Source organism: Vollenhovia emeryi, unplaced genomic scaffold, assembly GCF_000949405.1.
Source record: "Vollenhovia emeryi isolate VEMERY1.0 unplaced genomic scaffold, V.emery_V1.0 DF939724.1, whole genome shotgun sequence".
Lineage (NCBI taxonomy): Eukaryota > Metazoa > Arthropoda > Insecta > Hymenoptera > Formicidae > Vollenhovia > Vollenhovia emeryi.
Window position 1 is genome coordinate 9,031 of NW_011966642.1, and position 13,757 is coordinate 22,787.

General features: G+C 33.8%; 3 protein-coding genes across 3 annotated transcripts; all 3 read left to right on the top strand.

Moving 5' to 3' along the window:
* Positions 1-3,024: 3,024 nt before the first annotated feature.
* On the top strand, positions 3,025-6,002 carry LOC105556888. Its single transcript, XM_012003998.1, is given in 1 exon segment — positions 3,025-6,002. A coding segment is annotated over 1 exon segment (2,364 nt). The 5' UTR covers positions 3,025-3,319; the 3' UTR covers positions 5,684-6,002.
* A 399-nt stretch (positions 6,003-6,401) lies between these two features.
* Positions 6,402-8,979, top strand: LOC105556890. The gene is made up of 6 exons (XM_012004000.1): positions 6,402-6,501; positions 6,607-6,642; positions 6,991-7,311; positions 7,594-7,659; positions 7,947-8,136; positions 8,840-8,979. Exons 3-6 carry the CDS (start codon positions 7,015-7,017, stop codon positions 8,977-8,979), a joined length of 693 nt encoding a protein of 230 aa, XP_011859390.1. The 5' UTR covers positions 6,402-6,501; positions 6,607-6,642; positions 6,991-7,014.
* Positions 8,980-9,282: 303 nt separating this feature from the next.
* Positions 9,283-10,652, top strand: LOC105556889. Its single transcript, XM_012003999.1, has 2 exons — positions 9,283-9,598; positions 10,513-10,652. Exons 1-2 carry the CDS (start codon positions 9,460-9,462, stop codon positions 10,617-10,619), a joined length of 246 nt encoding a protein of 81 aa, XP_011859389.1. The 5' UTR covers positions 9,283-9,459; the 3' UTR covers positions 10,620-10,652.
* The last annotated feature ends 3,105 nt before the right edge of the window (positions 10,653-13,757 follow it).

The window sequence follows — 13,757 nt, forward strand, 5'->3', positions numbered from 1 at the left end:
AATTTGATATCAATTTGAAGGTGTCGATGTCGATTCGACTTCGTTTCGACATATATCAACGAGTCATTTCTCGCTGGCAGTCGCGCTAGCCATGTAGTGATCATACATATATGAGATTATTGTGACTACAATTATTCCATGCTTGGTTATTCCTGCTCGTATCTCGGTATGTACTATTTCATTAAAGCCCTGTGTGTCGTTACTTTGTTTTCTTTTGTTGTAACACGTTTATAATACATATTAATTAGATATATATTAATATTATACAATTACTTGTTTTCTCCATCGTTTCCATATCTCTTTTATATACTTGTTGTGTGTGTGTGTGTGCATGCATGCGTGTCTTATAGGATCCTGTAGATACAGATAGGATCCTATCTGTATCTATAGGATGCATGCGTGTCCTATAGGATCCTATCTGTATCTATAGGATCCTATAGGAGACGCATGCACGCACACACAAGTATAAGAATGAATACAAATCATCCTATAGGATCCTATCTGTATCTGTAGGATCCTATAGGATCTTATCTGTAGCTAAATGATTTGTATTCATTCTTATCGATAGCAATCTTTTCACAAATTCCCTCCATAACGAGCGATTTTTTCCGTACTCAGGAATGTTTTGCTATATAAAATATACTGGAGAGTTGACATACGAAATCGTCGAGAGTGACAAAATACATCACTTTCAGATTCCTTTGAAAAAAGGGAAATTGTATAAAGTCTGGTGTGTCGATAAATACCGGGAAGCAGCAGTAGCTTTCGTTGAAGGTACAATATGTAAAACTATTCAGTTAGTAACGCAATCCCCCTTCCTCAGCCATGGTTAAAAATCCCCACTATTCACTTGCAATTGAATTACGCTTAAATTTCTTGCGGTTTTTGTGAAAATTTATATGGTCGTTTGGATTTTCAAAGAGTTTACATTTTTTCAATATAAACGCTGTAATTTTCATAAATTCCAACTGAAATTTGTTACAAAAGTTGAGTCGAAGATAAGTATATTTGGTATTGAATTTGGAGATACTCATTTTAGGGATTCAGATTTAAAAAATTTCACTATCAAAATTTTCTCAATGAGGAAGCAAATTTTATGAACACACGTATTATTACCCTGATTTGTCCTCAAGTGCATGATTGTCTCGATTTTTATTCCTTGTTTTTATGGAACAGCTCGTAGTTAAATGTAATAATATTTGCGCAAATCAATACAATAATTAATTTTGTTTAAAGAAACGTTGGAGGATCTACAACGCCGAATTGAAAAAGAGAGGCCAAAAATTGTACCATCTTCACTTCTATTTTCTGCATCCGAGATAACGGATGAAGATGACAAAATTCAAAAACAACAGAAGATTATGGATAAAACTCAGTTGTTAAAAGAAAAGTTAGCTCTTATGAAAGCTACACAAATGGAGGTAAGTAGATATATGCAAATATGCTTATAAATTCGTTTTTCATTATACAGTGATTCAATTTAATTTTACAGTCAAGCATTTAAAAAAGAAACTGTATAAAAAATCATTTCAAATCAAAGTTGCTTGGTTTTGTGACACTTCATGATAATCTTAATGTGACTTTGGATAAAGATCATGAGATTAATTCAAGATCATCTTTACTTTCTCAAATGAAAGTACTTATTTTTTATTGTATTATTTTTCTAATAGAAAAAATGTATTAGTTAATTATGTTTTATTAATTTATTGTTTTAAACAGCGTTTGTTTGAAACATTTTTTCATTGCCTACTACTTTTTTTAGTTATTCAAGAATAATATGGCAACTTTCCAATATCTATAACTTATGATATCTTGATAATTTTTTGTCAGAAGAAAACGTGATACAGAACTTTTTTTGACTTGATTTGATCTCAAGATTTGGTGCTGCAACTTGGTGACCTTGAAATCTTGACTTTCATGTATACAAAAATCGTTACAAATTGGGACACTATTGTAATCGTATATTCTTTAGACCAAATCAAATAAAAGAGCTCTGTATCACTTTTTCCTCTAACAAATTATAAAAATATTATAAGTTAAATATTGAAATCATTATGAAGTTTTTCTTGAATGTCTAAAAAAATATTAGGCAAATAAAAAAATGTTTCAGACAAAATCTTAAATTAATTTGTAGAAAAATATGATACAATAAAAAATAGATACTTATTTAAGAAAATAAACATTATCTTAAAATATGTCATGATCTTTATCCAAGGTCAAATTAAGATTATCAGAAAGTATCTTCCAAAACAAAATCAAGCAACTTTTATTTGATACGCTTTCTTGTAAAATATCTTTTTAAAATATTTGACTGTTAAGATTTAATTAGATGAATTACCTTGTACCTTACTACTATTTATTGGTTCCGAAAAGATCAGATAATCTCCAATCAATTATGTCAGGTATAAATGACAAAAAGCGGCACCTCTTAAGCTCAATTTCTATCGATAATAATATTTTGCGCGGTATTAGTATATACTCGTATAATTTACATATAATTATTAGGCTACCAAGGCACAGGTAGAACCGAAAATGGCAATTTCTGGAATTTAATTAATTTTCAAGTTTATGTTTAGTATTATTTATTATTACTTTTTGTTTTCCTTTTACTCATACATACTCTTGGGGATTCTGTCTTGTTCCGTTTCAGATACTCTGTTTGACATTGTTTTAATTAGGAAATTAAAAATGTTTTTATTGGTCGATCGGTTGATCGATTTTTTTATTACAAATCAAGTAATCACTTGATCATCTATCAACAATTATTACTTTTACGTAATTTAACACTTTCGCGATGGATATGATAAAAAACAAGAAAGTTTATAAGCTTATTCTCTCACCATCATATGAACCTGTACAAGTTAGTAAGAGAACACGTGATAGATGGCGTAATAAAGCAAAAAAAGCTAAAAAAGAAAGTAAGTGGATAAGTGATCTTACAATTAGACTGAGGTCCAAAATGTGCTCACATGTGCTCACAACCCCAAAAATACATAGTTAACGTCACTTACATTATACATTTTTAGCACTGTGAGCGCATGTTAGACTGCATCCCAAGAATACTCAATCTTTACGAGCAAAAGTACCTACAATATTTTACACAATCGTTGTGTTTAATGTATCAGGTGATGGAGAAATTAATGTACCCGACGTTTTAAACCCACAACCAGGAACATCCAATGCTGATTATTTCATTTTTCCTAGTGTGTCGGGAAATAATGAAGTATTAACTATTGGTTCTCCTCTAAACGAAGAACATGATTTCCTTCCCAGCACATTGCCGAATGCTTCTACTGAACCTATTGACGATTGTGAATATATGTTACTTGACGAGAATTCAAACGAAGATTTAATAGAAGAAATAGATGACTCACTCTCGATTGAAAGCCAATCCGAAAGTAATAAAAGTGAATCAAATTCAACACATGAAAACGAATCCGAAGATGAATCCAAATGGCATTTCAATATTGATAAGATGAATGGTACCGTTGTAATGTTTCCCGAATCTCATCTCACAGTATCGGATGTTTTGCTAATGATAGAAACGTATGCAGTGACAAAAAATCTCACACGCCAAAATCAAGATGACTTGATAGATTTCGTTAAGACTGTAGCTGGTCCTAACTTTGAATGCTGGAATGCAACTCATTATGCAAGAGGAAAAGTCTTTAATCCACCTCGCGATACAATGACATTACACTTCTATTGCGAAACTAAAAATTGTTACCAACTGTTAGCCTCAAAAAGTTTGACAGAAAATATCTGCCATTTGCGAACTGAATGTGTATCTTGTAAGAAGCAGTATACACTCTCTTCAGAAAGTTCGAATCAATTTATGTCCATTGATGTAAAATATCAACTGAAGATGATGTTGAGTGATGCAAGCATACAATCAGATTTATTGGAGACCCTTGAATTAATGAAAAAAACACCGAATGATGGATTAATACACGATATATATGACGGTCGTCTGTACAAGAAGGTTCAACAACTCTTACCGGGAGCTTTAACTTATAATGTGAACATAGATGGTGCTCCAATGTTTAAGAGTTCAAATCGTAGTTTCTGGCCAATCCAACTCCACATTAACGAATTGAGTCCTCGTGTTCGATTTCGTAACGTAATACTCGGTGGACTATAATTTGTGACTTCTAAAGAGCCAAAGCCTGAATTGATGAAGTCGTATTTATCAAGTTTCATCGATCAGGCTGAAGATCTGATGAATAATGGAATCAATGTCACACTCCGATTAACCGGAGACAAGGTTAATTATAAACTTTACTGCCTTCTACTATGCATGGATACAGTAGCTCGTCCGGTTGTACAGTTTCGCGTACAGTACAATGGACATTACGGATGCAGTTGGTGTTATGCGTACGGATTTTATGATGGCAGTGCAATGCGATATCCATTATGTCGCACTGATCCGAAATTAAGGTCACACGAAAGTCATTTACAAGACGTTGAGAAGGTCGAAAAGATTCGCCGCGCCGGCTTAACAATAAACGGCGTAAAAGGTCGGTCGGAATTACTGAGGATGAATCATTTTAATTGTGTTTGGGGTCTCCCCATAGATTACATGCACGGTGTATTACTAGGTACAACCAAACAATTATGGGGCATATGGACTACGGCCTCAAGGAATTGTTACTTAAAGCCAAGTGATAGAGAAGAAATAAACAAACGTCGATCAAAAATTAAACGACCGCATGAAATTCACAGGTTAGTAAGGCCGATAAAAGATACACCGAAATGGAAAGCATCAGAATGGGAATCTTGGTTGTTATTCGACAGTGTACCATGTCTACAAGGAATACTCAACGATGAATGTTTCGAATCTTATATTTTATTCGTTCGAAGTGTTAATACCCTGTTAAAAAGCGAGATAAGTGAAGCAGAGTTTCAAAAATGTGAATACGATTTACTTCAATTTGTAGGACAGTGTGAAATTCTATATGGAGAGGAAGTTATGACATTCAATCTGCATTCAATGCTGCACCTATGTGAATCGGTAAGACAAAGTGGACCACTATGGGCAAGTTCAACATTTCCTTTCGAAAATGGAATTTTTCATTTTAAACGCCACATCAATGCGCCTCACGGCGTGAGTCATCAAATTGCAAATTCAGTGTTAAAGAAAAAATTCATTCAATCACATATCGACGATGCTTCACCGATGCCTGCTTGTCGTAATTATTGTCATAACTTATTTAAACCTACGCATCTGGTTAAAAACTGTGTGAAAAGTGATAACGGTGTGACGCTGATCGGTACAGGCCGATACGACAAAGAGATTGAAACAGTGATAATGAATCACCTACATGGAATATGCATACCTGTAAAAATATTCAATCGAGGTATTTACAAGGAAATCGTGCTTCGTAGTACCGCATACATCCGTCCACAAAGAACAGACGATACTGTAGTACAAATAAAATCGAAGAAAATTATGAAAATTCACAGCTTTGTGCTTGTCAACAATATATGCTACTTATACGGTCGTGAAATTTTAATAGCTCCATGGACATTCAACGGAAGGATATTGGACCACCTGTTTAAAGTACACGACACAGAAGGAGATATACTAATCGTTAACGCCGAAGATGTTCAATGCAAAGTAATAAACTTTTCAACCGGAATCGAAGACTACGTCGCCTTCTTTCAAAAAAATTTGGGAATATAGAAGATTCATGTTTTAGCATAAAAATAAATTGTGCAGACTTTGATTCGACAAGTACTGTACATTAGAAGACTTCGCAAAAACATTTTTTTATGCATCTTGAATGAAGCAATGAACAGGATTCGGTGTTTTTGACAATAATGGTTTGATTTTGTACACAAAAACGATCTTCGCAGGATACAATAATAAATGAAATTGAAGAAAACGGAGGAGACGAAAGAAACAAAAAAAACGGAGGAGACGAAGAAAACAAAGAAAACGAAGGTTTTCATTTTGAAAGAGGCAAAGGACAGAAACGAAAGAAAAGAAGCAGCCATAAAGAAGCACGTCATCCAAAACAAGGAAAAGAAAATAAGGTCAGTTACATTAATAATTGTGTAATGTTTAAGATCATGCTTGGAATTAGGTGTACATTTTTGTAGGATTAAGTTTACGTTTATATTTTAAGTTTATATTTTCTTATGAGACGATTAGGCGAGACAGAGGTGCGTTCACCGCGATGTGTAATGTGTAATGTGAATTGAATAAAGCCCATATATTATACATACATGTAATCTATTGTACATGCAATGTATCATACATCTAATTTCGAGCACTGATTTATTTTTATTATGTCTATGAATATAGTTAATATTCAATTCATTATTCATTAACATTCAAATCTTATAAAATATGAAATTTTTCGTGACTGTTTCTAATTGCTTTAATTTGGTCGAATCATTATATTCTAGAAAAGCGTTAAAAGATCCCCAGGAACGTTGCAAGAAAGTAAATTAAAAAAAAAGTTTAAGGAGGACCTTGCGCAACTGAATGAATCGGAGGTAAGAATACAGCAAGAATAGTAACAAATCTTAGAAACTCAGACGAGACTTAATACTATCTCTGCAAATCTTCTCCTCATTCGCAACTTTATGTTAACTTTTCAGATATCTTCCTTAGAAAACATCTTAAAAGATTCTGAAGTGAGTAGTAAATTATAATTACTTGGTTAACCTCTCAAGAGTTAGCTAGATCTTGTATAGATAAGTTGATAATAGTTGAGGACAATTGTAATAAAAAACATTTTTAAGGAATTTAATGTTAGATATATTTATAGTTGACAACGTACTTCTTGTAATAAATACATTATAATATATATACAATGGTTGCATGAGAAAAAATTTGTAATTTGTGATCATTTTATGTTCAGATGACGTGACCTGTTAAATTCATTATCGTTACTTTGACTAATGTGTAGCTTTTATTACAATTTTCCCCAACTGTTATCAATTTAATCAAGACCTTCCTATATCGCATCATGTTTTCTATAGAGTTTAGATATTGCGGCATCCCATATGGCGTCTCCACTAAAGAGCGCTGAACTTTCTCAACGGAACTCACCTACGTCAACATGTGAATACCCAGAAGATTCTGAGATTTGCAAGTCCTCTACCATTGAGATTTTAAGTCACACGACTCGTTCACCAACGCAACCTCCCAGTGAACGGTCAACAGAAACAGATGTAACTCCGCTGAATGATGCATCTAATTTTGATACATTGGTCCCTCCTCCAACAGTGCCAGAAATTTTTATCGATCCTTCGAAAATGGCTCGCTCAAATCCAACAGATGATTTGAACAATAATAATCAAGTACGTAGAAGGCACGCTATGTATTTTCATCGACTCTGAAGTTACCCAGATAGCACACAGAATCCAAAAGGACCTCGTTTTTATGTCATCAATTCTGAACTTTTTTTTTGGATACAAAAGAACCTTTTTTATGAAAATAATTTCTTTTTTATTAAAAAAACTCAATCAGAAATGGTGAAATAAAAGCAAAGTATTTTTGGATTCTGTTTGGATTCTCTGTGTTATCTAGGTAGTGAGTCACATTTTGCAATATCCTGTTTAAAAAAACTGTCATGTCTACAGCATAAAAAACATTCCAAAAAGAAGAGTTTACACCTCACCAAAAAGAAGCATGTCCATAAAACAAGTGTAAGTGCGTGCAACTGACAATGAGAAGAAACTGCGAAAATTATAGAAATTTAACTTGTCCATTATTTTATCAGACTTTTCCCATCACAAAACTTATGAATGAAGCGTGTCAGTCTCTTAGTTTTTTTATTGAAGAAATTTTGTGATGACAGGAAAGTTGAGAAAGCAATGGGCAAAAATATAAATTAATAGGATTTCTCTCTTAATTTCTTTCTTCTTACGAATACTGTTATACATATGAGTATGAAAATATATATATCGGAAATTAAAACGTATCGTATTTACAGAATAAACCACACTCGAAGAAGACTGTAGAAAGGGAAAACATTAATGTTGCTGGCTGCTTGCGAGAGCTAACTGAACTGGTTAAAAAGTTAATAATTGAACTTGAACAATCGAAGCAATCGCGTGAAAAATTTGAGGCATTCATAATGGGATCTCTTAGTACAATAGAGAGCAACTGGAAACAACTGCAGAGTAAGTACTTCTTATTGTTCAGTATAGGTGAATATTCCATTCTCTATTTATGGCATTCTGCATGAATAATAATGTAAATTTTAAAAAATTTAAATTTAAATGTAAATTTCAAATAATTAATAATTTATTCCGAAATTTCGGCAAATTAAAATTATACATGAAAAGAAAAGCAGAATCAAAATAGTAGGAACATAACATATAATAACTTTTAACAAAAAAATACAATTTTCGACCCTTTCGATCTGTAATAAATGTTTTTATCCCGATAGATCTTTTGTGAGGATGTTTTGTTGCATAAAAAAATATTTTTGGGATAAAACTTAAAATTTAAAAACAAAATCAAAATATTGTCACTTTAATGCACTTTAATGGACATATGTATGTATAAGATCATTAAGTAACTAGTACTTCAGAACTGTGATAAAAAAATTATGCCTTCATACGAACTCATTGCCGACATTATACGTAAAAGTAGGCACAAATTCCAATTGCACACGTTCATTAATTACTTATTGATGTCATAAAAAAATATTTTTATCGTGAAGAAACCTTCAATGTTATGATATTTTTATCGTTAAAGTTATTAGACATCCTGAATCAGACAATTGAAAGTAGTTTGCTTCTAAAACTGTGAAACGAAAATCTTTATATATGGCTTCGTATCTTTACATCATAAATATAAAAGTAATTTGAAAAATTACAGGTGTTCGTACAGCAGCAGGTAATATTGATGAAGACATACGTCTCGAAGACATCAGTAAACCTCCGCTCCCAGGATTTATCCGTAAAGATGGTGATGTAGAAAAGATAAGCCAAAGTATATTGAATTATCAGTTTGGTTAATGTAGTTAGCCAATTTACTACTTTTCAAAAACCATTACATAATGATTACTTTCTGGTTCGAAACAACTATTTTATTTTGGATTTGTTTTGGTTGCATTGCGGCTGTACAACTAGCAACGAAACCAGTTCTAACTACTATTGTATATAAAAGTCCGAAACTATTGTCGGAAGTATGTTGATTGGGAAGTAGTAAATTTAGAATGCAAAAACGTCCATCAATTCCGCATGTGGTCTACATTCGCTTCTCCTCGAAATCCAAACGTACTTTTGCAAAACATAATTTCTGAAACTGCAGCTACCTTTCGCATGCTCTTATAATTTCTGACTGTTCCATGTTAGCCTAAAAAAAGAATTAAGAATATTTTATTGCATGCTGTTTTAAAGAATTTATTATGAAATTAATAGGTACACTGCGGCCAGAATATTTGGATAGATAAAATAACATATGATAATGCCGTGTTTAATGCACGTTCGGACGGGATGTTCGTAAAGAACATGGCTCTCGCTATTTTTGGAGATAGAGAGCTGAAAAGATCGAGCGTAACAGGTGCAGCATGTAACCGTACCAAGAGTACTCCGAAACCCTCGCTGAATCCCACGAAGGCGCTTGCTGTTCGCGGTAAGTATCCATTTTTATATTGTACAAATAGTCAAGTTAATCAAGTTAAATTAATCGTTTATCTTTTCATCGGCAAATGTGGGAAGTATTTCTCATTAACTTGCAGCCTTTGTAAGAGCGACAGAGTGGAAAGTTGTTCACTCGCTACAGTGACACTACACATGAACGATGCGTGGAGCTACGCCCCTACTCTGTCACTCTGAGTTGTTACGCATTTGCCGGTGGGTGGGATAAGCCGGTCAGATACGCGTTTATTCCATAATCTTTAATAATTTATTTCTCGTTATATATTGCGAAAATCGCAAAATGGTACAGGACTTTTCTACTCAGTTTAGTCCATTCTATACACGATGGCTTTGTCAATAATTATATTATGGGACACCCTGTATATATACTTTTGTATACAAAAATTCATGAAATGAATGTTTTCATATTGAAATGTATTTTTTTAATCTTTAAATTTTTCTCAAAAAGGGGAATAAATTTTTCTTTCGTTTCCTTTCAGCTTCGCATTTTTTATCTAGTTCCACTTTTCACGAGATTCATTGAATGTATTATGTATGTACTCAAATAACGGAGATTAAAAAAATTTTTTTCAACACTACCGAGCACCCGCTCTTACAATCCCCATAGTTCTAGTTCTTTCGCACTCATGCGATTATACATTTTCTAATCTTAAAGCAATGTAAAAACCCGTATGTAGGACATGTAGGTTTTCACCCCAAATCGTAGGGTTTCAAAATTTCAAGGGTATTGCTTTTTCTGAAAAAAGGAAAAATCTTAACGTAGAATTGCTGGATGCTGCACTTCATAATTTAGCTTTCTCCAAAACTTAAAATAAACTTTCAACGATTATACTTTTTGTTACTGTCAGTGTTTCACACAACCTTCATAGAAGTAAATATTTTTTACAGATATATTCAGATACTTCTTAGAATCATATCGTCGCTATGACAAACAGAAAGTTGAAGAATTGGTTGGGGATTACCAAACATTTATAAGGCAAAAATCTCTGACATGAACAGAGTCGTAAGGCAACACGTCGTGAAGACAAGTAAGTAGATTCATAATTTTCTGTAGATAAGGATAGGGCAAACTATGCCCTAGCCATGATTTACTCCCAAGTCATAACTTATTCCTAGCGAAAATTTATTTCACTGAAAGTTCTAAATTTAAAAAACATGATATAAAAAGTAAGTTATGGACTTATCTATGTTGTAGAAAAAACTGTAAAAGATGCAAAACAAAAAGAAAAGCCGCCTAACTCTGGAGGTAATTGTAGTAGCAGTAGCAGCAGCAGCAGTAGCAGCTACTGCAGCAACAGCAGTACCAGCAGTAGCAGCAGCAGCAGTAGTAGTAACAGTGACTAATTTCATAAAATAAACTAATTTTATCAAATAACTTTTTGATTGAATCTTTTTGTTTTTTCAATTATTTCATGTTACATTTGTTACGTGGAGCATATCTATTAAAACATGAAAAACAGTACAAATTAGAATGTTTTGCCTTCCTTAAAATACATTTGTATGGACATGCAACACAGCAAAGGGACACTTACACTATCTTTAAATATTGTCATGGAGTACCAGACGCATCGCGGTATTTACAATCAGCTTCTGCAAATATAGATGCTCGTCTGCTGCACGAGAATCCATACAACTGATCGAAAATATTCCCACCCTAAAGTGACTGCATCGGGAAAATTCCATATAAACTTATTTAATCTGTATTTACTGATAAGAGAACCACAGCATCATAGTGAGGTCATACTTTTCACAATACGAATGCATACCAATAGGTGCAAATAAAATAAGTTAGCAAATACGGATACATTTTCATAGAATCATTTTTATCTAAGAATCCATATAACGACCGATCGAAAATATTCCCATCTAGGACCGAATGAGTTGAGGTATTCAGAGTCAAACGAATAGAAGTTATATCTGTATTTCCCAATAAAAACACTGGCCTCATACTGAGAGTGAATCTTTCACTGTACGGATAGATGCTGATATATGCAGATAAAATTAAGATAAAAGCTTTGCATATACGGATCCACGATCTTCGAACCAAAGATACCTTTTGACTTTGATAATCCATATATGAAACGATTACTAGCGAAATCTGATTAAAACATATACATTCCTTTAAAATCTCTATATATTGAACACGATGGTAAGTACTAATACATCCTAGTTTGTAAGTGCAAGTGTATTCCGATTGAATACAATCAAACATTGAAATTTTAAAGATATCTGCAATTGCAGATAAAAGACACCTAAACTTTTGATATTATCTGCAATTGCAGATTGATCTCGCCGAGTCGCTTTGTTCTATCAGTTTGTATAAGTTGTGATATATACACATAAAACCTGATTAAATAACATACTTGGCAAAATCATCAATCCTATCAGAAGTTATAAGAGATTCCAAGGACAAAAACACATCTTTTTCAGATAGAATATATTTTTTTTATTAGTTTCTATCGGTTCTTTGCAACAGGGAAGACTTTTCGAACACGCGACACTACTGGCCACGCTAGGTTTCCAACCGAACACAAGACGCAACTGACCGAGACCACGGTCAAACTGACACGTCTTCCTGCTCGCGAGGTCTATTCTCGACCCTCAATTCTAACCGACTCTCCTTGAATCGCACACGTCCGCTCGCTTCCCGCGATCGTCCGTAACTCTTTACCATTGAACTATAACCATACTGGAAGGAGCACTGCCTACCCCCTCCATAGGATCGAGCGGTCAGAGAGAGATAGTTGAATGGGAATGGTGATGTCTCTTTTTAACGTCAACTACCGTGGCTGAAAACATTGGTTCAGATTTGTTCTCGTATAGTGGTGACAACCAAAAAGTGTATATCTATCAAAAATGGGAAGAGAATGTTATATGAAAAATTGTCTTAAAACACGTGATAAAGATATGAATTTATCATTACACAAGTAAGCAAATTAGAGTAAAATTGCGAAAGCAAATGTGTTCAGACTGTGTAGTATATCGAGTCACGTGATCGCTGTAGTTAGACAAGAATAGCTCCATTCCCATTCAACTATCCCTCTCGCACCGTTCTGACCGCACGACAACAATGGAGTGCTCCTTCCAATATGGTTATAGTTCAATGCTCTTTACTAACTGCCATACACGGCATACATAACAGATAGGCGACGCTAGCGATGGCACTGCCACCCCGCGACCTCTACCAACACTGGTTTCCCTAGTAATCGCTTACACTTGTCAGTCGATGCGATTGGTCCTCGGCATGGGCGGTGGGCCGTGGATCCGAGTCCATCCGATCGAGTTACCGACGCAACTAACAATAAGTTATAAACCGCGATTTTATAAAATTATTATATGTAAAAAGAATACAAAATAAATTGTATTCCCTTTCTCCACAAGTGGAGAAAATGTTAGTTTTATTTGTAGCTAAACCTTCACAGTATGATATAGAATATTCAAATGATATCATAATGTAGTCATCTTGATGTCAACATGACATTGATTGAGATTTTCCCATATAACTCTACAATTATTATTGAAATATCCATTTTTATCTTTCTTTATGATGTTTCATCGCGTACAACGTCAAAATATATGGTGTCAATTTTTCGTCATTTTGGTCCACTTTCTTGACGCCATGACAACAATCGACTAATTTGACGTCATATTGTCGTCATTTTGACTTGACTGTTTTCACTGGGAATGATCCACGGAACGTCTAATGGACATCTTTAAAGATGTATAATGGAGGTCCAAGATGTCCGCAATGCGGAACTATGGATTTCTCATTGTCTTTCATTGGTCATCTAATAGACGTATACTGGAAGGTGTTAATCTCCATGACAAACGTATAATGGACGTCCATTAGAAGTTTTGTTTCCATGTGGGAAAGAATATAAGAGCGCAGACACAATGTCTGGTATCTATTATAAATGATTTTTATTTTAAATTTATTGTGAAAAATTTACTTTTTTCAGCCAAGGTTTGAACCTGGACCTTCCTCTATAAACTAGATGGGCGTCTCACTAATTTGACCACCGAGGCATGTCCCATACAGCACAAAAACCTTTCAGAAATATTTCAGAAATATTTCATGTGATAGATTGAAACGTTTCATAAATATTGCAAAATGTTTCTGCAATAGCTTTGAG

What these genes read in the sequence shown, in the direction of transcription:
- LOC105556889 (XM_012003999.1), top strand. Translation starts at nt 9,460, where the DNA reads ATGTTCGTAAAGAACATGGCTCTCGCTATTTTTGGAGATAGAGAGCTG. An exon ending in GAAGGCGCTTGCTGTTCGCG is followed by an intron (nt 9,599 to 10,512) that starts GTAAGTATCCAT and finishes TATTTTTTACAG; the next exon opens with ATATATTCAGATACTTCTTA.
- LOC105556890 (XM_012004000.1), top strand. Translation starts at nt 7,015, where the DNA reads ATGGCGTCTCCACTAAAGAGCGCTGAACTTTCTCAACGGAACTCACCT. An exon ending in ATTTGAACAATAATAATCAA is followed by an intron (nt 7,312 to 7,593) that starts GTACGTAGAAGG and finishes TCATGTCTACAG; the next exon opens with CATAAAAAACATTCCAAAAA. An exon ending in AGCATGTCCATAAAACAAGT is followed by an intron (nt 7,660 to 7,946) that starts GTAAGTGCGTGC and finishes TCGTATTTACAG; the next exon opens with AATAAACCACACTCGAAGAA.